This window comes from Herpailurus yagouaroundi, unplaced genomic scaffold (assembly GCF_014898765.1).
Source record: "Herpailurus yagouaroundi ecotype Mexico unplaced genomic scaffold, PumYag 186, whole genome shotgun sequence".
NCBI classification, from domain to species: domain Eukaryota; kingdom Metazoa; phylum Chordata; class Mammalia; order Carnivora; family Felidae; genus Herpailurus; species Herpailurus yagouaroundi.
Window position 1 is genome coordinate 48,057,216 of NW_024412417.1, and position 24,060 is coordinate 48,081,275.

Here is a 24,060-nt window from a genome sequence, read left to right on the forward strand (position 1 = left end):
ATGTGAACCAAAGTTGGACACTCAACTGACTGAGCCCCCTGAGCGTCCCCCAAGGGTCTTTAAAAAACAAAGAGAAAAGTCCATCCTAAAATTCATATGGAATCTCAAATGACCCCAAAAGGTCAAAATAATCTTGGGGAAGAAGAACAAAATTGAGAAATTTACATTTCCTGGCTTCGAAAATTACTATAAAGCTACAGTAATCAAAATACTTGCTTCAGGACAGACACCGAGACCAATGGAACAGGACCCAGCACCCAGAAACGAGCCACCAAGTATATGATGAGCTGAATGTCAACGAGGGTGCCAGGACCACTCAAAGGGGAAGGTGCACGGCTGTCCACAAGCGGAAGACCAACGCTGGGCCCTCATCTCACACTACACACAAAAATGGACTCAAAATGGTCAAACACCTGAATTTCAGGACTAAAACTATTAAACTCGTATTAAAAAACCACAACCACAACCACAACAACAACATGGGGAGAGGCTTCAGGGACATCAGGTTGACAAGTATTTCTCGGATATGACATCAAAAGCATAGGCAATAAGAAGAAAATAAAGTGTTCTCAATCAAGGAGAAACTTTTGTGCCTCACAGTATATTGTCAAGAGAATAAAAAGACAGAATGGGAGAAAACAGTCATAAATCCTCTCCTGGTAAGGGTTTGATTTCCAGAACATAAAAGAAGTCCATAGCAACAGCGAAACACCCCAAACAACCCCATTCACAAGTGGGCAAAGGAGCCGAACGGACGTTTCTGCAAAGAAGATGCACCAACGGTCAGCAAGCTGACAAGACGCCCCCGTCATCAGTTGCCAGGGGAAAGCAGACACTCACGAAGGTGGCTTTTAGGCAAAGGGGTGAGGCCAACAAAGCCTTGGTGAGGATGCGAAGAAACGAGAACCCGACACACTGCTGGTAGGGACGCAAAACACAACCAGTATGGCGGTTCCTCAAGATGCTAAACACACAACTGCGGCATAAGCCTGCAGCTCCACTCCCGGGGGTCCGCTCAACGGAAGCGAAAGCGGGCATCCGAATGGACGTTATGTGACAACATTCGCAGCGGCGTCGGCGACGGTATCCAAAAGCCACAACCCGAGTGTCCATCCCAAGACGAATGGACAGAGGTTTGGTCAGGCGTCCCTGGGATGTTACTCGGTCACGAAAAGGAGGGAAGCACCGACAGACCGCACTGTGCGTGAATGTTGACAACATCACGTGAAGTGAAAGAAACCAGACAAAAGGACACACACCGTGTGACTCCACTTACATCCGGTATCTGAGAACAGGAGGATTCACGGAGACAAAACGTAAATTAGTCAGTGCCCAAGGCCCAGAGGGAGTAATGGGGGGGTCGCCCCTGAACGTTCACAGTTTCTGTTTGGGATGACGGAGAAGGTCTGGGAATAGACAGTGGTGACGGCTGGACAATACTGTGAATGCGATTAATGCCACTGAATCATACAGACAGAAATGGCAAATTTTATGTTATCTTTATTTTACTGCAATCAAAAAAGATGAATGATGTAACATACTAAAACCCACTGCACTGTAACTTAAATAGGTGAATTGTATGCTCTGCGAATCCGATGTCAAAGCTGTTGGAGACCAGACGGAGGGGCGGCCGATGCGTCTAGCATCACGCGCCGTCAAGAAAACGCAAAATGCAACCACAGTGAGAAGCCACCTCCCGCCATCAGCAAGGCCGAAGCCGCAGGACAGGTAGGGACGGGTGGTGGCAAGGACGTGACAGAAGGAAGCCCCCATCCGCTCCTGGTCGGAACGTGGACTGCCGTGGCCACGTTCGCGGGAAGTCCAACCCGCAGTCGCCACGTGGCCCAGCAAGACCACCCCCGGGTGTCTACCCAAGAGACACCTGTGCACACCTTTCACAGCTGGACTGTTCCAAACGGCCCCCGGCTGGACACAACCCAAATGTCCACCCACTGACCGACGAATGCCACGGCGTGGTCCAAGCACAACGGAGCAGCTTTCAGCCACAAAAAGAACACAGGCCTGATCTAGCCCACAATGCGACAACCCTCAAAATCATGTTAAAAGAGGGGCGCCACAAGGGGCGCCGGGGTGGCTCGGGTGGTTGAGCGTCTGACTCTTAGTTTCGGCTCGGGTCATGATCCCAGGGTCGTGGGATAGAGCCCCGTGTCAGGCTCTGCGCTGACCGTGTGAAGTCTGCTTGGGATTCTCTCTTTCTCCCTCTCTCTCCGCCCCTTCTCCACTCACTCCCTTTCTCAAAATAAATAAACGTTAAAAGAAGTTAAAAAAAAACTTTTTTTTTTTTTTTAAACCCCCCCCCCCCCCGCCCCCCCCCAAAACAAAAACGTAAAAGAAGCCAGGGGCACCTGGGTGGCTCAGTTAAGCATCAGGTCATGATGCCAGGGTCGTGAGATCAAGCCCCGTGTTGGGCTCCATGCTGAGTGTGTCTCCTGCTTGAGATTCCCTGTCCCTCTCTCCCCTTCTCCCCTGCTCTCTCTCTCTCAAAAAACAAACAAACAAACAAACAAAGAAAACAAAAAAGGAAGGAAAGAAGCTGGACAACAGAGTCTATGTGTTCGCAGATTTCAATATATGAAACGCCCAGGAACACACGAGTTTGCGGAGAAAGGAGGTAGGTTCCTCGTGCCTGGCGGGAGAGGGGCGCGGGTGGGACTGACTACGGACGGCAGAAGGGCTGCTGGGCGACGGACACGTGCGTCCTAAACCTGGATCCTGGCAAGCAGACTGTGTACTTGCAGCGGGGGAACCAGGTGATGTGTGCACTGGGCCTCAATAAAGCTGGGCTTCAATACATTTTTCTTAACGTTTATTTAGTTTCGAAGGGGGCGGGCGCAGAGAGAGAGGGAGACACGGAATGCGACGCAGGCTCCGGGCTCCGAGCCGTCAGCACAGAAAGCTGAGTGGAGACAGGGGTGGTTTCACGGGTGGTTTTGGGGGACAGGACCCCCCGTGTGGAAGAAAACTAAGTGACGTCCTACCTCACACCACAGCCAAGTCAGCGACACCTGCTCTTGCCCCAGGCCTACTCGGAAGGGGGCAGATGGGGCCTTAATCACCACAGTCCCCCAGACCCTCGAGACCCTCATTAGCCCAATCTTGCCGAACAGGAAACTGAGGCCCTGCAGGATGAAGGGGGGGTGGGTGCGGGGAGGGGGGCCAGGGCCTGAGCCCCTGTCCCAGGGCCTCCCTCAGGCCTCCCACACGGTGGCCTCAAAGCTGCACCCAGGAGGAGGATGGAGAGGGTCCCAGTGGCCCTGGGAGGGGGCAGGTCCTGGAACAGGACGGCAGGGGGATGGTGGAAGGACTCTGACCCACACACACCGGACAGATTTCAGCCTAAGCAACGGTACCTCAGCAGAGTCAGTCGCTGATGACAGCCATGCAAACTCAGCCTGTGACTCTGGAGCCAGAGGACACGAGAGCTTCTGTGAGGCAGGGCACTTCAGGAGACAGGAGGGGCCGTGGTGGGAGTGTCCCCAGCAACTCGGCTGATTGCCAGGAGCCCCACAAGCAGGCCGGGCACCCCACGCAGGCCGGGCCCTGACACACAGGCTGGGCACTGATGCACAGGCCGGGCACCCCACGCAGGCTGAGCGCTGACGCACAGGCCAGGCACTGATGCACAGGCCGAGCACTGACACACAGGCTGGGCACCCCATGCAGGCCGGGCACTCACACACACACACACACACACACACACACACACACACACACACACACACACGTTATCCAGACAGAGGACAAGCAGGGCACCTTGGCTGATGCCAGGTCGAGCGGCCGTGGGGACCCACCACCGGGACCGTGGAGAGACAACCCACTGCGACCCCATGTCGTCTGGCTAGTGCGTCCTGAGCGAAGGCAAGGGGTCAGACCAAGGGCCCGGTGGGCGGGGCGGAGGCTGACCTCTGAGCTGTCCAGAGCGGCGGTGTGGCCCCCGAAAAGGGAAGGGAGCAGAGATTTACTCCCGGCCTAAATTATTCACAAGAAAGGGGAGCGCGCCTCTTTAACAAGCCGTGGCTTTATGAAGCAAGGTTAACAATTTCACTTGATTCAGTGGAATATTATAAACTCTCTGGGGCCCATTTGAGGACTTGTACTTCAGGCACAAGGCGACGACTCAGCACTTTTTATATTATTTAGAGAATAAAATTAACCCTCACCGGCCCAGGCTGCTGCCGCTCCTGCCGCTGGATCTGGCCTGCTCAGCGCTTTCCCCCATATATAATTACAAGCTGCTATCCATCATGTGGCAGCCACGGCACCGACACGCCGAAAGGGACACAGTAAGCACTTCCACTAACGGCAGCAGAACTTAAATATCACTTTGATACTTTCATTTAAACCGGAATATCTTACAGTCATCGCGCACAGCCTCCGCGGGGGTCCTGCCACTGCACCCCAGCCCACCGGGCCCTGGTCTGAGCCGCTCCCAGGCCCCGCCCCATGGGGCGGGGCCTCTCCGCCAGGGTTCTGGGCGTCCTTCAAAGTGACCCACCAGCTGCGGGTCAGGTCCCCAGGTTTGCCAAGCCCGGCCCGGCCTGGGCCCTGGCCTTGCGGCGGGAGGGAGAGGACGCGGGGAGGGAGGGGGCACGGGCCCCGCGGTGTGAAACGCACTGACGCGCGCTCCCCTTGCCCAGGCCCAGTCCTGCTGCCCTGCCCACCGGCGGTCCCCAGGAAGTCCCAGCTCCGGTGCCCCCACAGTCCAGACTGCAGGTCTCGGCACTGGCGAGGAGGCTCCCTCTCGGGGCACCAGGGGCCAGAGAGGCCCGTCCTGGGGTTCCCAGCCCAGGACACTGCTGCCCTGGCAGGCCCGGGCCACAGAGATGAGGAGGGGCTCCTTCTGGAGAGCGGGACGGAGCCGGGGTGCTCAGCTGCCGGGGAGCCCCAGCACAGCAGCCCCTCGCCGACAGGTGAGGGCAGCAGCAGTGATGGGCCCGAACACAGGAGGCAAAGCAGGCGCTAGCCTGCGGGTGGCCCTTGCGACCCAGTTCCCCAATCCCTTCACACTGGCCCCTTCTACCCTCGCCACCCTGGGGTTCTACGCGCTCCAAGGAAGGCTCGGAGGAGAGTGGCTGGTCCACCGCTGGGGGCTGGGGGCTGCCGGCCACCCTCCCGCGCCCCTCACCTTTGCGCCCAGTGGGCAGTAGCCTTTGAGAAAGTCCGTGCAGACCTCCGCCTTCCGGGACACGTAGACGTGGCTGTACGGACAGTTGCTGTTACTGCAGATCCCCTTCAGAAAGTACGAGCACACGGGCATCTGTGGGGGCAAGGGAGCAGGTGGTGAGGACCCGCAGGCCCCTGCAGCGCCCCTGGGCGCATGGGCCCCGTCTGCCCGGTACTACCAGAGCCCCCCCGTCCAGCCCTCCATCAGGCGCCTGCCTCCCCTTTACAGGTAAGGCAGCAGGTCCCCCCTGAAGGACCGACCGCCTGGGGCTCCGAGGCCAGGCACAAGCCGTGCGGAGACTGTGGCTGGAGACCCACACCCCCAAGGGAGAAATGGACACACAGTGCTGGCCAGCACCTGAGGCCAGGCCAGGTGGGGGCTGCCAGCCCTCAAGGCAGACAGACCCCTGGCTTCCCCAGAAGGCAAGGCTGCCGGGGCAGGGCACAGGCGAGGATATCCAGGCGGGGCTGGCCCCAGGCCTGCAGGACGGCTCGGGCTGTCACCTGAGCCTGTCACCTGCTCTGAGACGGCCCCAGTTTCCAGGCAGTGGGGCCGTGGTGGGATAGGCGTCTAAAAGCGCAGGGGCTGGAGGGTCAGGGGGAGACAGAGCACGGGGGCTCTAGGTAGAGCAGCGGCCGACAGGGCCCGGAAGGTCCAGCAGATTTCCCCACTGCTTGGGCACCTGGCAGCATCTGTGGGCCGGAGGCCTGACTCCACCCAGGGAAGCCTGTGGAGGGACTCTGGGGAGGCAGGCAGGTGCCCCGGAGCAGCCTGGGCTGCGCTGACCACAGGCTGGTGCTGCAGAGGCCTGGCAAGGGGCCTGGCTCCAGTGCCCCGGAAACCAGCAGGTGAGCCCAGGGGGACCCGGGGCGGGTATGGAGTGGGCAGCCTGGGCAGACCCGTGTGGCCCAGCACCCCCTGGCCCCTGGGACACAGAGAGGCGGCCCACTTTCTCCCCACAGGGGGAAACCGAAGCCTGAGGGCCAGCAAGGAGGGGTCTCTGATCGTGCCCACCCTGACCTCTGCAGTTGCCAGGCAACTCTTCTCTGGGGCCCCTCCCCGGACCACCTCCTGGGCCGTCTGGTCACCCCCTAGGGGGTCTCCCCACCTTCGGCAGGCCTGTTGACCCTCTGGGGGGGTCTCTCTGGGACCCCCTCCCCTCCCCTCCTCTCCTCTCCTGTCGGACCCGCCCCTCACGCACCCCACCGCAGCCCCCGGCCCCCAGTGGGTCTCCACCGGCTGGCACTCCGGGGTCTGGCGCCGGCCTGCCAGGGGCCCCACACAGGAGCCTCGGGGGGTGGGGGGGGGCAGAGGGGAGGGCAGTGAGGGAATGAGGGAGAAAGCAAAGAAACAAAGGGTGATTTAACGTGCAAGAGTTTATTTTTAATTGTCTTTTAACTGCAGCGCACGGGGGAGAAGGGCCGGCCCGTTTGGGGCTGCTGGTGGTGCGGCTGCAGACAATTCCCTTAATGTGGCTTTTGATATAGAGCCCAAATTAGCTCTAATAAAAAGGGATAATAAAGCCAACTCTCACAGCCAACGGAGCCCCTCCTAGCTGTCAGCACGGCCGTTACCGAGAGGAAGCTGCATCCTCGTTTCAATTAACCTTGTTTGCACCCACCACGTCCACACAAATAACAATAACATTAATTCAGGGCGCTCGTGCGGGCGCCCACATCAGACAGCTCGGAATGTGCGCCAGCTTCGGAGCCGGAGCTAATGAACCTGAAACTCGACGTGAATTTCCAAATTGCTCACAACAGAGTTTCGAAGCTCTATTAGGGAGAAAAATGCTGATTCTCTTCAAGTTCCTCAAGGGGAAAAGCTGTTGTAGCGGCAGCAGCCTCGGCCCGACCCCGCCTCCCCTAACCTTGCCGCGGCCCCAGAGCAGGGTGGGGGTGCTGAGAGGGGTTCCCCGTGCTCACGGAGGCCGAGGGGAGGGGCCCGGAACGGAGGGGCCCAGCGGTGCACCTCCCTGTCCTCCTCTGCCCTTCCTTCCGGCACACCCTGCCTCAGCCCGCTGCCGGGCGCCCACCCCGGGGGGTGGCTGGAGGCCGCTGCTCCTGGGCACGTGGCAGCGGTGGCCACACAGCCGGCTCCCGAGCCGAGAACCGTGGGGCAGTGCCTGCAGGGGGCGCGGGGGGAGGGGGGGGGGCCTCACCTTCTCCTTGGACACATGGTGGGAGAAGGGGCACGTCCCGTCTGTCTTCTTGCACGTGCCCCGGAGAAACCTGTGCAAATGAGAGGAACAGGGTCAGAGGGGCTGGCGTGGGCAGGGACCCCTGCGGCGCCCGCCCCCGAGGCTCACCTGGTGCACACGGCCACCTTGTCGGGGTCGTGGATGTAGGGACAGTGCTCGCCGTGGTTGCACCTGCCGAAGCGGTTGTAGTACATGCAGTATTCCTGCTGCTGCTTCCGCCGCCGCTGCCTTGCCTGCCGGACGATGGCCAGGCTGCGTTGCACGGCCCGGCTGTGGACAGGGCGGAGGTGCGTGAGCCCGGGGGACCCCTTCACCCCCATCCCGTGAGCCCCGAGCCCAACCCTGAGGGACGTACCTGGCCAGGGAGCGGCTGCAGCTGCTGGCAGGGTCCAACCGGCCTGTGGGGCAAGAGGCCGGGTCACGTCAGGCCCGCGGGCAGCTGGCTCTCCCGCTCCCCACCAACCTGCTGGGCGCAGCTCCCCCCTGGGCCCCGGTCTCGGCTCAGGCACTGCTGCCCCCGAGGGGAGACTGCCTGCCCTCCTGGGACGCTGCCGGACCAAAGCCCACCCCGTGCGGGGGGGGGGGGGGGTGCCGTACAGGGACCAGATCTGGCAGCACAGCTCCAGGCGACACTGGCTACTGAGCAGCGGCCTCGTCTCAAGTCAGGTGGTCCCAGGAAAGCCTAGGTGCTGGGGGCCTCCCTACTACCTTCCTCTGCCGGGGGCAGGGCCTGGGGCTATGAGACCTGAGTGGGGTCCAGAAATTCCACCTGGCTTCACAGTAGCCACTAACGATTCTTATGAATTTAAAGGGTTAAATGAAAATATAATAGTAAGTACGTGGCCACAAAGCCTGACGTCCTCACTCCCAGGCTCTACAGGGACCTACGTGCCGACCTGGGCCCACACAGGCCCCGGACAAGCACATCCGGCCCGGAGACCTTCGTGGGCCACGGCGCATGCCCACCCCTCCAAACCCTAAGTGCAAAGACCCGTCAAGTCCTCTCTGAGGTCACTGACTGTGGCCCAAAGGGGAGCTGTTCATGAAGTGAACGGTGGTGACGAGAAGGGAGCAGGTGACAGGATGCTCAAAGCCAGGGGACAAGGGGCAGGTGGGCACTGTCTGTCCTGTGCAGGCAGGGGGCAGGAGTGCAGACTGACGTACAGCCCCCTGCTTCCCTTTTGTGGATGAGGTCACTGCCCCCCAGGACCAGGGTGGGCCGGGCAGGGCCCAAGACCGCTCAGATGTTCCTCAAACACACATGTGAACCTTCCTAGACCAGATTCCATTTCGCACAGGCAGCTGCTGAAATGGATCCGGTGGCAAGAGGCAGAAGTGACATCACTCAGAAATTCTAGGGACCTGAGGCAATGACAAAGCATCCAGGCTTAAAAAGGGATGTCCCCAAGCTGCCTGGCTCTGAGCCGCCCCCATCGGAGCTGCATGGGAGGCCTGGGCAGGTGGCCCTCCAGCCACCCAGAGGCCCCTCCCTCGGCCTCCCCAGGACGATCTGTGCCAGGACCCGCTCGGCTCAGTCCCGTCCAGAGTTCCAGACCCGGTCACGCAAGCATTCTGACACTGCATGTGGCCCCCGGGCTGGACCTTCAGGCACCCCCTTCCACATCTAGCCTGCTGCCAAGCCCTAACCTCTCAGTGGACACTCCACACAAACACTCCATGTGCCCTCTCAGGGCCACCGTCCCCTGACCAGTGTCTGCCCCTCTCTGAGCCTCAGTCCCCTCAAGCTGAAGCGGGGTGGCTCCAGGGCTGCGTGGTGAGACCCCCACTGAGAAGGAACTGCTTGGCCCAGGGGCCCAGGCCCAGGGGCTGGCCGAGACGGGAACGGGGCCGGTTCCAGAGCGGGCAGTGGGGAGCAGGGCGGAGAGGAGCTGGGCGGCCCGGGGCCACAGCGGAGTCCCGGCTCCCCAGCTGGGGATGCAGGTCCTGGGGTACCGGCTGGAGGCCAGTCCAGGTGGCACGGGGTGCTCGCACACCTGCCCGCCCCGGGGATGACGGAGTGCAATCTGATCGCTGCTGGGAGCGCGGCTTCCCGGGCTGCCACCCAGGCTGCCGGTGCCTCTGTGGCGCCATCTGCTCCTGCCAGGGCCCACGGTCAACATGTGTCTGCCTGTCAGGCCTGGTGTCTGAGGGGGCAGGGCGGGGAAGGGACAGGTTTACTCCCCTTTCCGTGGTTTGCTCTTAAAAAGATACCAGTGTGGGGCTCGCAGCGGGAGGCACTGTTCAAACCCCGAGCGGTGCTAAAACATGCACATAAAGCAGCTGCTGGAAAAGAGGCCGCGAGGTGCTGCGGGCGCTGCAGCGTTCGGCTGAAAACCGTCGGCAACCGCGGAGCAGGCGGTGCCCAGCCTTCCGAGAGCTGCGCTGCCCGGGGATCTTCCCAAAATAGACCCGGCGAGCTTGGCATCGCGGCCCCACCCCTGCCAGCCCCCACCGGGCAGCGCCTCACCCTTCACAGGCCAGCGAGCCCAGGCAGGGGCTCTGGGGTCAGAGGGAGCGGCTGGGCAGCACAGCCAGCTTCTGCAGCCCCGCGGCGCCCCGGCTGGCCCGGCCATTCCCAGGAAATCGTGGCCCTCGGAGGAGGGGGCCCCAGGAAGAGGCATCCAGAAGGGAGGCAGGCAGCGGGGTGGGGCCTTGGGTGCGTGGCTCCCAGCCCTCTCTTGTGCCCTCTCAGCACAGGGTGGGGTCAGCAGGTCACAAATGACTGGATAACCTGCCCAGGGGTGTGTGGTGGCCGACGAGCAGCAGGGAGCCTACCCCAGTCTGCCTCCCTCGGGGAGCTGGGGGCCGGCCCCGCAACCTAGGCCGGGGGAGGTGGCTCTGGCAGACACACTTGGGGCCTCTGCTCCACGGCAGGGACCAGCGGGCTCTTGGGTCCGCGACGTATGCCAGGCCTGATGGAGCATGAGCCGCAGCCCACACCCGGGTGCACCCAGGTCGGGGGCCAAACCACACAAGGAGAGGCCCCCGGGGCTGGGCCCTGCGGGTGGGCAGGCCTGAGAAGCGGGAGGGAAGTCCGTGGCCACTGGGCTCGGGGGGAGGAGGGTGCCCTCCACCTTCCCCGTGGCTCGGGGGACCCCAACCAGGGGCCAACACTGTCCCAGAGAGGCCCAGCAGCTGGGAGCCAGAGTCAGGATGGGGGCGGGCTACCTCCCTGCCGGGGTCAGAGTTCTGCTGACAGAAAAGGAGAGATTTCTTTCTTTGATTATTATTCGTCTAAGCAGGCCACTGGCCAGTGGGAGCTCCTGCAGCTGGGGGCGGCCTACCTTCTCCACAGCAAGCGGTTGGGGGTCCGGGTGGCTGGAGCTGGAGGCGGCGGGGGCGGGGGCGGGGGCCGGGGGGGGGGTCCTCGGTGGGTTCTGGCTCCAGCTCTGCCTCACACCCGGGACATGCCACCCAGTGGTCTGCGTTCCAAGTCCTGCCTCCGGCCCCCGCCTGCCCTGAAGTTAGGGTGGGGGCTCCCGGGACCCTGCCTGTACCCTGAGGCCTGCGTCCTCTCTTTATGGCCCGAGGCCAGGCGGCCGGGACACCCGGCGCGGTGAGGCCGTAGCTCTGTCCCGCTCTGTGTCCCGAGGAGACCGGAATGCTGTGTGGCTGTGCACCTGCAGGGGCATGGGCTCAGCGAGGCGCCTTCCGCAGTGAGATGACACAGGACAGCCGTCTGCTCAGGTGTGGTGCGGCCTATGCCGGGAAGGGAGGGGGAGCCCCACAGCCCCTTCTGCTCTCTGCTCTCCCACCCCAAGGCAGCGGGCGGCCCGGGGTCTCCCGGGAGCTCTGGCTCGCCTCTCTTGTTCCCTCCCTCAAGCGGCAGCCACGCGGCACAGACCCGCCTCTTCCTCTCTGCCTCCAGGTGCCCCTCCTCCCACCATGGACTCGAGGGGCCGGGTGGTGGGTGCGGCCCCACCCCAAAGGGGCCCACCAGCCCGCCTGAGGTCAGGGCCCACGTGGAGCGGCCCACACGCAGCCCCAAACCACAACCCACTTCGGGTCCCTGCTGTAGACAGTGTGAATGCCAGGACGGCCAATGATGATGTCTGGCCGGGCCAGGGAGGAGTCCCTCACACCCGGTGTGAATAAGCAGCCCCCGGCATCACCGGGGCCGACGGGAGGTGAGGGTGCTGAGGAAATGTCAGCAGAACGGGCCTTATCGCTCGGGCCCGACCAGAATATCACTCCGCAGAAAGGCTGCCCAGCAGCCCTCTGTGGCTCCGTCCACCCCCCACAGCAGCCCGGGAGGGACAGCCCAGAGAAGGACCGGCGGCCACGTGTGGGGCCTCACAGACCATGAGCCATGCCATGGGCTGGCTGAGGGGGAGGGGGCTGTCTGCTCACCCACAGTGGCACGCCCTGGGGCCTGAGTCCCCAAAGGAGGCCCAGCCAAGGCTCTGAACCTGCTCCTCCACTGGGCAGCTAGCTGAGGCCAAGGTGGAAAGGCCCTCAGATCACACAGCCCAATCCCTTGAGAAAGGGATGGGGAAACTGAGGCAGAGAGACAGAGCAGAACCGTGGCCTTCGGGCCCCCCAGTGCCTCTCCTGCGCAGCCCAGTGCACTCGCCGCCCAGCCCCTAGTCCCACGTACAGAGGCCCTGGGGACACAGCTGGACAGGGCTTCCAGGAAGGGCCCCCAAGCTACAGATGGTCCCAACGCCTGCCTCACCCCTGGTCCAGGCCTCTTTGGGGGGTGGGGGCCGGGAGCAGCTGGGTCTCTGCAGGCCCCACACTGCCTGCAACCTCACCCTTTTTTTCTTGACAGAAAAGGATGGGGGTAAAATTGGACTGAAACCCAAATATTTTCTAGTTAATTTGTATAATAAGCGAATCCAAAGCATTTCCTTCTCCTCGGCCTGTTTCCCCAGGCCGCGGGGGCATGCGTGGTGGTGGCGGCAGCGGCTGCCTCCAGACACAGCGGGAGGCATTGCCAATGAGATTACGGGGCGCCGTGGCCCCAGGTGTTCGCCCGCCAGGACCGTGTTCACCATACCTGGCTCATCTCCTTTGTCCAGGAGCAAAACGTGGAAAATCAGGGCCCGCTCGGCCGAGCGAGAGGCAGTGCACGTGGGGGCTTCCCCAGGGGACGTGGGGGCCGAGAGGCCTCCCCATCCGTGCCCGGGCTGCTCCGGCTGCCCCGTTGGCTCCGACAGGGACGGCTATGGGGGCCCGGCAAGCACTGAAGGGGAAAATGAGCTCCCGGCCTGGGCCGTGGCCCATTTGGGAAGCGCTCACGGGGATCGGCTCCCTGGGAACATGGGGTCATGGGCGAGCCGCAGCAGCCGCCCACGATGGACGACGCGTGGTGGGGAGTCAGGAGCCAGGCCCAAAGGCTTCCTGGCCCCCACCTCCGAGGAGCCTCACCTGTGCGCGGGAGGGGCCTGGTGGCGCCATCGCCGCCAGGCCGGCCGGAGGTCTTGGAGAGCTTGTTGGCCGACACCTTGTAAAGGACCCCTCCGATGCAGCGGTAGCCTTTGTTCCTCCACCGAGGGGGGCTGGCCTGTGCTTTCCCACCCCCGGTGGTGGGGCGCAGGCGATTCAGCACCAGAGACCTGCAGAGACAGAGAAATGCCCAGTCGGTCCGGCCCCAGCCGCCCGCAGTCCGTCACCCACTGTCCCCAACCCCACTCAGCCAGGCTGAAGGGGCGCAGGTAGGGGACAAGTCTCCCCCTCCATCATGTATAGCGCTGCACGTGACTGTCCAGGCCCTGGCCTTCTGACAGCGTCTCTTGAGGGAGGTCCACTGTGGGGGAAAGGCTCCTGAGGTCCACACCAAGACTGGTGGCCGTCACCACTGCCTGGGAACATCTTCCCCCCAGACGCTGCTCCAGCCCACGTCAGCCTGGCCTTTGGGACAGCAGGTGCTTTGGGGTCAGCAGGCCCCACGGCCAGTCCTGCCCCGCCCCTCTATCCACCACACGAGAGCCCAGCATCGAGATCCTCACAGAACCCCACGCAGGCAAGCCATGTGGGAGAAAGACGGGGGAGATGATGGAAGGGGTGTGGGACAGCCTGCGGGACTCGCTGAGTGGATGACCCGGGCAGGGAAGGCAGACCAGGGCCTGGATGGCCCTGGTGGACACCTGCCCACTCCTTCCCTCCAAACTCTCCTCCCACAGGGTCCTGGGCCCCGTCCTGCCAGAAACCGGCACCCCCCCCCGGGGAAGCCAAGGGCGGAGTGGATCGGGAGGAGGCCCTGGATGCCCCCACTTAGAGAGACATTCCCCTGCAGACACCACAGCTGCGGTGGGCGGCAGCCGCAGGCCCCCAGGCTGTTCTAGCCCACCCGCTCCCCGCCCCCCCAGGGGTCACACGGGCAGGCTGCCACCCAAATGAGGGGACAAGGGCCTCCCACCCAGGGCGCCCGGCATGGAGACTAGCCAGCTTCATGACTCCAGAAGGGTGTGGGGCCTTTCCCCCTCAGGACACATTTCAGCAGCAATTTGTTTATGCAAATTGACCTTAATTCCATATTAGCTCAGACTCTGCTCATAATGTTATTACCACCAAGCGTCCACACTGCGCCCCACTGGCAAATCTGGGGCTGTGAGTGCCGGTGCCTGCCAGCAGCAGGAGGGCAGGGCGTGAGGAGGGTGGGCCTGGCCGCGGGCACCACCACCACCGGCAGCAGGGACCTGGTGAGTAGGCCCAGAGCAGCGCCATGGCGCCTTCCCTTCGGGTTCTCCAACGTCCTCACGCCGCCTCGCACCCCACGGCCCTGCAGCTCCCTTTCTGGGCGGGACGGGACGGGGCGGGGCGGGGCCTCCCGGCGGCACCCAGGCTGGTGGAGGGTGGTGGCATCGCGGCTGGGGGGGTTGACGCCACCCTCACCACATGGCCCCCTGGGCCTTGGTCTCTTTGCAACTCGGGGGTGATTCTCGCCAGCCAAAGCCTCTGAGGACACGTTAGACGGATCCTGTGCGCAAGCGAGCTGAGCTCAGGAGACCCACAGCTTCAGTGTGAGGACAGGCCAGGCAGCGAGGGCCGAGGACACCGCAGCCCGACGGCACTTAACCCAGTTTCCCTTAATTAAAACTCAAGTTCACAGACACCAATCTTGGGAAAAAGTCCCGCCAAGGGACCGCGGCCGGCCTGGCTCGTGCCATGCGTGCCCTAAAGGCCCCAGCTGTCCCTGCACAGGGTACCTCTTGGCAGAAAGAGGGCAGGGTGGGGGGGTGTCCTCTGGGGGAGAAGACAGACCTCCAGGCTTTCCGCAGACCCTGGGGCCCCAGCTCTACCCACCCTGGTCTCGGGGTATTGATGTGTCCGGTGAGTACCTGCCTGTCCCCTTGGCTGGCTCAGAGGTCAGGCCGAGGTATGAGGAGGGTGGGGCCGGGCAGGTCCATCCCGTGTGCCCGCACCTGCCGCAGAGCGCCGTGAGCTCAGAGGTGGCTCCGGACCCTCCGAGGGCGCCGGGGTCATTGTGCACAGGGCACAGCTTGGCCTGAGTCCTAACCCCACGACAGAGAGCTGAGCTCAGGGCGAGTGGCCACCACAGCTGGCTCAGCCACAGGCCAACGGGCCGCCAACAGCCCTGGCCCCCAGCCCCACGACGTCCAGAACCCTCAGCGGTGTCACCACTGAGAGGGGCAGCTGGGAAGCCTCCGCTCTGCAGCCCTGGGGCTCGAGTGCGCCGGCAGTAAGCCCAGCCCGCGCACACAGCACACTCAGCCCTCAGGGCCAGACCCCAGACGGCCCAGCAGGCCGCGCAGCGAGATGGCACAGCTGTCACTTACCAGAATAAGGGCACCACTCTCAGCTGCCTCTTGCCTCGGGGCACAGACCCTCCTCTCCTGGGCCGCCACCATACCTGCACCCCATCCACACCACAGGACGCCACAAATCACGAGGGACAGGTGGGCAGGCAGACACGTGCCCCACCCCCTTCCCTGGGCCCGGCACCTCAGGATCCACCCCCCTCCCCGGATGCCCCAGAAACCCAGCCCTTCGAGGGGTGAGGGAGCTCACCCCCAGGCACGTGCCCCTGGCCGAGGCCAGACAGGGACAACTCAGCACTCCTTGGGGCAGTCACACAGGTGAAGCCGCAGACAGGGACCAGGCCCAGGCAGGGACCTGTGGAGGGGGAGGCTTGGCAGGCTCTCAGTTTAGAAGGAGCTAGAAGCTTCGGGATAGACTGCGTTCCAGCCCCGAGGGTGGTCCCATCCAGGCCCATCCCACAGCTCTGTACACAGAAGAGCCTCAGTCTGGGAGTTAACGGCTCCCCCTGAGAGTGGGACCCAGGGACACGCTCCTGGCTCCCCAGCTAGGCACTGGACACACCCAACGCCCTGCTTGGGAGAAGTGCCCTCCGTGGTTTTTCTTGGCTACAAGGCATACCTCACACATCGCTGATTATTCCCACACTTATTCTTATGGAGGACCAAGATTGGGAGATCGGTCTCCTCTCCCCCCAAAAAACTACGCCCCTGGGTCTGAATGGCAGTTATGGGACGACCACGGGCCACCTGGCAGGGCTGCAGGCCTAGCAGCTCGGTTCTCACGCCCTGGCTCAGAGTGGATGGTCTACGCACAGGTGGGCGCACGGCCCAGGGTGCGGGGCTGCCCCCACAAACAGCCCCGGGGCCCACCGTCTCCAGGGGCCCACGCAGGAGCCCCATGGTGCCACAGGACTGTTTGGAGGAGGTGGACGCAGCCACAGAACTCGGGGAGGGCTGGCCTGGGCTGGGGAAGGCCCACCTGCCCGCACACAGCCCAGCCTGCAGCTGCACAGGACCCCCTCCCTCACCCCGGCTGGTTCCACTCGCTGACTTGGGACCTGTGGCCAGGCAGGCGCCGGGCGGGCAGGGGCTGCCTTGTAGCTGTTCAGTGCCTGGGTGTCACGGCACTCCAGTAAATTGTTACCCTAATGGAGAGGACAGCCTTTGGAAACCAACTGTATTGAGAAGAGGGGATAAAATTAATGAGATAATAGCCGGGCCAAGGACCCGGAGAACGCGCCTGCCCTCGCGGCACGGGCCCTGTAATTCCTTTTCTACAACAGGAGCCTCAGATCTAAAGGCTTCTCCCATCCGTCCGGCAGGCCCACGCCGCCAGGAAATTTCATTAACGCTGGAAAATAGGAAAGGTATTAAGCGTGGATAATGAAGGCCAGGGAGGGAACCGTGCCTTAAGATAGTCCTCTTTCTCGCCTTTGTAATGGGAGGCATGAACTTTCCCTTCAAATCCATTTCTAATCCATTTGAAATACTACAGCAAATTATCTTTCCTTCAGCCCGAAAGCGGCCAGCCAATTTACTCCGAATAGAAGTGACAATGCCCCAGGATTTATCACCATAACCTTGACTACACCAGGGTGAGGGCTGGGCCCCGTCGCCCCCCCCCCCCCCCCCGGGGGGGGGCACGAGGAACGGGTGGGGGGAGATAACATTTTAAATGAAAAGCAGTGGTAATGGGGAGACAGACACACACACCACAGAAGTAGGTTTAAAAAGAAAAGCTGTCCACGTGTCTGCTGCCTGGGGAGCAGCTGGCAAGTTCCAGCCTGAGGCCACGGAGGCCACCCCCCGGGGGCGCCCGAGAGGAGGGACGGCAGGGTCTGGCCTAGACAGAGGGCCGCTCTCCCGAGAAGCCAGGGAGGACGGTGCTCGCCCATCTCCTGACCCTGGACGCCACACTCCCCACCCTCTGGGCATCTCCTGTGGACACTGCCTACAACGGGTCCACGCAGCCCCCAACACCGTATGCGGGCGCCCCTGCCCGCTGGGTCTGCGGAGACGGGCCCACTCATGGTGTCTTCCAGCTAGCGCGTGCACGTGAGGGGCGGACAGGCACACAGGCTCCCAAACACGTGAGCACAAGGACCCTGCCCGCCCTCCTGAGGCCCTGGCGCACCCGGCTCCCCTGCCCCCAGACCCGGGGCTGAGGACACAGCCGGTGAGGCCAGGGAGGCCAGGGGCAGGCTCAGGTGCAAGTGCATGAGGGGCAGGGGCGGGGTGGTCCCAACCTCCAAGAAACCCGGGACAGCGCACATCCCAAACTAGGAGCCTCCCCACCAGGCCCAAAGGCACCTTTCAACAAATACCATCTCAGGCTGCCCCGCACAGCCACCTTGCAGCTGAGGGGACCCCAGCCCCCACTCAGGCTCCCGGCAGTCCTCAGGTTTCCCCAAGGAAACCACACGTCACAGCCCACGTGGGCCCACCAGACTGGGGGACAGGGCCAGGCCAACGGGCCACACAAAGGCTGGGCACAGATCCACGTGCAGGACCGGAGGCCGCGCACCTGGATGGAAAGTCCCTGGCGGGAACCGGTGGCCACCTGCCCGCAGTGAACGCTGTCAGGCCCGCGGAGGCATTTTTGCCGGTGGGTTCTTCCCGCCTCCCTCAGCGAGGGCTCCTGCAGTCGGGATGGCCCCACAGACTGCCCCCCACCTTCCACACAGACCCCTCCCCTCCCTGGGGACCCTCACCCAGCCAGTGACCGCAGTCACCGAGGGACCCGCCGGGTCCCCACCCGGACTCAGAGCTCCCTGTTGGGGTCCCTGCACCCCCCTGTCCCGCCAGTTGGTTTGAAAACAGCACGTTTGACCAAGTCCTGCCCCCACTCCCCTGACCCACTGCAGCAGCCCCCGCTCTCCTCATGGGGAGCTCCGTCAGGAGACCCTGCCAGCTGGGCTCGCAGACCCCCCCCCCCCCCCCCCCAGCCAGGACTCCAGACACACCGGACACTTCTGCTTCTTGGAAGGCACTGTGGCCCCTCCTTGCATGGGCCTCTAGGCCTGTTCTCCGGGCCATCCCTGAGACCAAGCCCAGAGGTCAGGACCTCAGGGAGCCTGTCCGATCCCCCACGGCCTGCTGTCACGGGCCGCCAGCCCCATACAGTGCTCTATCACAGCTTGGCACACCGGGCCCTGCTCACCACGGTGCCCCTGACCTGGGCACAGGTACACCAGGAGGGAGGGGCTGGGTGCCGCCTGGGGTCCCCCGCACCGTGGCCCTCTTGGGGTCGGTTCAGGTAAGAGTCGGGCAGGGAGAACGGGCAGCAGGGGCTCCCCGAGAACAAAGGGGCCTGAACGCACAGGCGGTGCTGCTGGGGGCGGGGGCGGGGGCGGGAGCACAAGGGAGCGCGGACCTTTGGAAAGACCATCGGGGGTGAGCACGGCGGGTGGGTGCAGTGCAGGAGGCTGTGGCCACTGTCCGGGGCCGGCTGGGCAGAGCTGGGGGAGGCAGAGGGCCGAGGTGACCACACACAGGAGCGTGGGCGCGGGTGCCAGCAGAGGGGCTCCGCCAGGCTCCTGGCCGGAACTCAACCTCCAACCCCCGCTGGCTGGGGCAGGGTCAGTGCGTGGCCGAGGACCCGGCGGCCTCTCTAGGTCAGGCCTTCCAAGCCAGTGGTGACCAAGCAGGAGGCGGGCAGGCGGGCTGGGGAGCAGAGAAAACAACCGGGGAAGCATTTTTCAGGAAATGGAGCACGGTTCTGCGAAGCTTCGAGGCGAGCAGGGAGTGCGCCGTCAGCAGAAGCAGTGCCCGGGGGAGGCGGCTCTGCACAGCGAATCCCAAGTAGGTCAGGCTCAGCCGCCACCGTGACAGGCTGCAAAGTGCTTAAGTGGGCTTTCCACGGAAACGCTGACGGGCGCCACCTCAGCTCGGCTCGGGGGGCTTGAGGGCGCCCACACGGGCCTGCAAGGGGCCTGCCCCCCGCCCGGCCGTGGCCCACTCTGCCCCCAGAGCAGCACCCGGCGCCCCGCTCACATGTGTGCCCGGCCCGGAGCCAGGGCAGTGGGCGGGGGGAGGCCACCAATGCTGGGCGGTCTATGGGGAGACTTCTGAGGGGGAGGGGGACAGTGTCTCAGGTGAGGGGCCCAGGCAGGACCGGCAGGGTGGGAGGTGAGAGGCTGGGCCGAAGTGCAGGCCAGAGGCAGGAGTCTCAGAAACAGGGCTCAGTGCCAGGGACCTGGCAGATGGCACAGGCCTCATGACCACCGTGGCAACCTTGGTCTCCTAAGATCCTCCTCCAGCCACACAACGGGCCCCCCCCCAGGGCAATGTGGCCCAAGGCCAGCTCCAGGAACCCCCAATCCCGGTGAGTCAGGGCTGGGGCTCCGTGCCTAGCCGGGGGCTCTGCACGCTGACCTCCTTACACGTCCTCGGGCCACCGTGGGTCGGAGGCAGGCCGACGGCTTGGCCTTCCGGGACACATCCCGCAGCAGACAAGGGGCCAGGGGCCTGGGTGGGAGCTGGGGGGGGGGGGGGGGCGCGGCCGGCGCTAGGTGACCGGGGGCGGGGGAGCGGCAGCCTTGTCCAGTGGGGAGGGGCAGTCCGGGGTGGAGGCTGAGGCCTGGGTGGAATCGGAGGGTGGGTGGGGGGTGGGGGTACGGGCAGGGGGCTGACCTGAGGGCTTCATCACTGAGGTGCTGCTGCTCTGAGGAACCCCCTGTCTGTGTCTCCCCAGTAACGGACGGCAGTGACTCAGGGCGCCCCTGGCCAGTGGCGTGCAGGTGGGCAGTGCTAATTGTGCTGCCTCTGTTACAAATGCCACGGCTCCATTACAAGGGGCCGGGACTGTTTTATGCGCTCACATCTATTCAATTGGTATTTCGATCAATGGATGCATTACAAGCTTTCCCTTTAAGAGCCTAATAAACAACAAGATGGAAAGTAAAATTCTCCATAAAATGACACTTTTAAAAATCCATTTCAGCTGAAGCTATTGGCGTTTTGTACGTTAGCTACAAAAACCAGGCATTGGGCCTCAGTGGCCCTATTCTGGAGCAGAGTCCAGCTCCAGGGGCAGAGGGCGGGCGCCCAGGTTGGGGGCGGGGGCAGGGCCCTGGACCCGTGAGGTCGTCAGCCCAGGCCCGCCTTGGCCCGTGACAGCGGTGAGGGGCAGGGCCGGCCCTTTCTCTGTTCCCTTGTCTACCCCCCGCACCTCTCTCTCCACCTGCCCCTTCACCATCTCTCTCTTGCCCCCCTGCCCCCCGCCCTGCTCGCTGGGCATGTGCAGTTCAGGCTGACCATTCCCCCAGCCCCCAGAACTGCATCGGGCAGACACTCCACGCTAGGGGCAAGCCAACGGAGGGCGACTTGGGCAGCAGAACACCCACCGTACCTCCTGCCCAGGACTCTCTGCGAAGACTTCAGGAGGTCGAGACCCCACCTGGCTCACTGGCTCCTTGGCTGACAGCTCCTAAGGGAACCCGGCCTGAGCCACCTGGCCCGTCTTGTCCACCACCCTCCCGACCGCAGTGCAGGACTGAGGACACCCACAGGGACAGTCACATCCAGGCTGAACCCCTACCCGTGCTCCACATCCCCCCTGCAAGCTCCACCCCCAAGCTTGTGTCCCTCGCCTCCAGCACCTTCCACCTGGAACAGCACTCCCTCCTCACCCCTGGTCTCACACATGAGCCACCCCTGCCCCTCGTGGGTGGCGCCCCCTAGGGCATTCACACTTGCATGTGTCATGAAGGGGCCCTAGCATCTGGACACAGCTGGGCTGAGGGATGCCAGGGGGCAGCCCACGCCAGAGGCACGTGACAAAGTGAAAACATAGCGAGACCCACACAGAATGCCAGGAGCCCTGACCGTCATGGAGCCCTCGTGTCCACCTGAGGGGACTCATGGACTGAGGGGGTGGAAGAGCCAGGTGCCTCCCCCCCCCCCCCCCCCAACCAGAGGGGATCACGGAGCAAGTGCAGCCTGGCTCCCCTGGAAAGGGGCCGGTGTCTTCAGCGGGCCACGCAGACACCACACAAACACCAGGAAAAGGCGCACAAGCTCAACAGCCAACGCTCGAGAGCCAGAAGGCGAACAGGGAGTTGCCTTCGGGGGGACTGCGGGAGAGGCACAGACTTCCAAGACCCCCACAAGAGCAGGCTGGAGCATACGAAAGAAAGCAACACACTTAAACATGAGGGCAACCCCAGCAGGTGTGCCCAGCGGCGGTGCAGAAGCCCTAGAACATCACGCCCGCAACACTTCGAACAGGTGGGATGAGCAAGCAGCCCAGCAGCCGGGGGGGGGTGTCCCCGCCGGTGGGCGGGGTTTCTGCGTGGTGGGTGGGCTAGGAGAATGAAATGCAGGGCACCCTGCCGGCAGTGGGCAGCCCTTTTCGGATCCCCTCTATCCCTCTCTCTCTTGCCTCTCCCACGTGTGTGCTCACTCTGTCTCTCGCAAAAATAAATAAGCAAAAAAATTTCAAAAACAAGAAGTTTATTTACTTATTTTGGGTGGGGAGGAAGAGAGAAAGGGGGAGAGAGAAAGAAATCTCAAGCAGGGTCCACACTGTGAGAGAAGAGCCCGATGTGGGGCTGGAACTCACGAACCGTGAGATCATGACCTGAGCCGAAGTCGGACGCTTGAGCAACTGAGCCACCCAGGCGCCCCAATAAATAAATAAACCTAAAAACAAATTAAATGCAACTCTGCTGCTTTGGAGGCTGACTGGCTGGGGAAGGCTGAGAAACTGAGCTTAGGTTTCTCAAGTTCATCTGGGGGAACAAACATTTAGGAGTGATGAAGGCAAGGAAGGTTAGTCGTAAGGACGCGGAGTCCAGAGACGGCACGGTCTCCGGTCCCCTGGACTCTGGCACAGCCGAGGGCTCATTTCAATAAATATGTCTCTGTGGGGACACAAAGAAACTGTGACCCCTACCTTAGATCACAAGTAGAAGTTACTTCAAGAAGAATCACAGGTAAACTAGTCACACTTCTAGAAGAAAACATGGCGTTGGGGTAGGCAAATATTTCTTACACAGGACACAAGACCACTGCTCATAAAAGAAAAAGACTGATAGATCAGACATGGTTAAAACACAAGCCCCAGACCATGAGAAGATCTGAGAAACGATCCAGAATATGTAAAGAACTCCAGCAGATCAATAAAAAGGGGCACAAAGGGCTCCAAGGGACACTTCACAAAGGGGCACAACAGCGGACATTAAGATGGGACAGATGCTCGACGTTGTAAGTCACCGGGACACACGAATTAAGACTTCCGTGAGAGACCGGCACGGTCCACCAGCGTGGCCACAAAGGGGAGGACAGGGCCCAGGAGGTGCTGGTGAGGCTGGGGGGGGCTCCTGTGCCGACCAGGACAGCCCCTGCGGGGCAGCGGCCTTACTACGACCGCACAGCACCCCCACCCTCTGAGGCAGCAAGTCCAAGGAAACGAGGGTTCCGAGCTATTCGGCGACACGCCCAGCAAGGCTAGAACGACCCACTGAAAGCACAGTGACCGCACCGTGGTGCGTCCACACGCCTGGACGGAGAACAGGCTACTGCTACCCACGGGGACACGTCTGGGCCCGGGAACGACAGGGTCTCAAGCCACAGACGGGGCGACGTACACAACAGAAATCGATTTCTCTCAGTTCTTTTCTTACGGTCCAAGATCAAGGAGCCAGCATGGTTGGCTGCTGACAGGCCACCTTGTCCCCAAGTCCTCTGTAAGTCTACAGGGAGAGCCCCGGTGGCTCTTCCTCTCCTGAGAAGGACGCAATCCTGTCAAATGAGAGTCCCGCCCCATTGACTTCATTTAACCTCAATGACCTCTGTAAGGCCCCAGCTCCACACACAGCCACACGTGGGGTCACTCAGGCCATAACGAACATGAGCAAATGCGGCCGGACACCAAGCAGCACGTACTGTGTGACTCTGTTCCCCCGGGGCTCGAGAACTCGGAGGCAGGGCTAGCGTGGCCTGACAATGGCCGAGGGGGCGGGGGGCGGGGTGGGAGACCTGACCTGAGTGGTGGGTACACAGGACAGAAGTCCACAGAACTGACCACCGAACAAACAAACCACGAACGTTTTGCAAGGGAAAATTAAAGAGAGAGATCTGTGCAGAAAGCCAAGTTTAGGAACAAGCATTTCCACACAATAAAGGCGTCATTTTTAAATAACAGAAAAGTCTGATATTTAATGGTCCTGAGACCACCAGATAGCCATTAAACACAATTAAATTTGAACCTTAATCTTACAGCATATTCCCGAATAAATTGCAGGTAGGTTAAAGCTTTAAGTGTAAAATCTGAAACCCTAGCACTAGAAGAAAATATAACTGAACTTGTATAATCTTAGGTGGGGAAGCCTGTTCTACACAAATCAACAGGCTAAGTCTTAAGAGACTGGCAGGTTTAAGTACACGGAAAAGCAAAAAGATCTGTTAAAAATCCTCATGAACAAAACTGGAAGGCAGAATTCAAAGCGAGAAACGACGGACCGTCTATAGAACAGGGGTGACAGCCTGAGCACTCAAAGAGTCTTGCAAACCTGTTAGAAACAGGCCAGAGGCAAATGAACGGTAAACATCTGAAATGTTGAACTTGACAAAGAATACAAATAAAACTGAAATTAACATCGGACAGCTTTCTCCTCCAGTACAGTCAAAAAGCCTCTGGCAGCGGGTGGGCGCTCCGTCAGAGAAGGGTGGGAGAAGGCCCGTGGGGGCGCCGCAGGCCCCCCCCCCCCAACCAGCCTAAGCCTGGCGGGCAGAAGAACAAGGACAGCAGGAATTGCGGCTGCCAGGCCTGAAGGGTGCCCAGCTGGTGATCCAGGTGTGTCCACCTAGCCAGCAAGACAAATGTCCACTCCTCCAAGTAGCCTTCCGGTCTGCAGACCAGAGGGCAAAGGCCACGTGTCGCAGGGAGGACGTGGAGGCAGCGGGGGTCGTGAGTCAGGTGGGAGCTGAGTCTGGCACCAGCCCGAGTC

General features: G+C 62.2%; 1 protein-coding gene across 1 annotated transcript in view; it reads right to left on the reverse strand.

The window, feature by feature from the left end:
- ZC3H3 (zinc finger CCCH-type containing 3) overlaps positions 1 to 24,060 on the reverse strand; it is a 91,633-nt gene that overhangs the window by 13,866 nt on the left and 53,707 nt on the right. Inside the window, 5 exon segments of the mRNA XM_040494635.1 lie at positions 5,147 to 5,278; positions 7,347 to 7,416; positions 7,494 to 7,655; positions 7,741 to 7,783; positions 12,756 to 12,943. Coding sequence (XP_040350569.1) covers positions 5,147 to 5,278; positions 7,347 to 7,416; positions 7,494 to 7,655; positions 7,741 to 7,783; positions 12,756 to 12,943 — 595 coding nt within the window.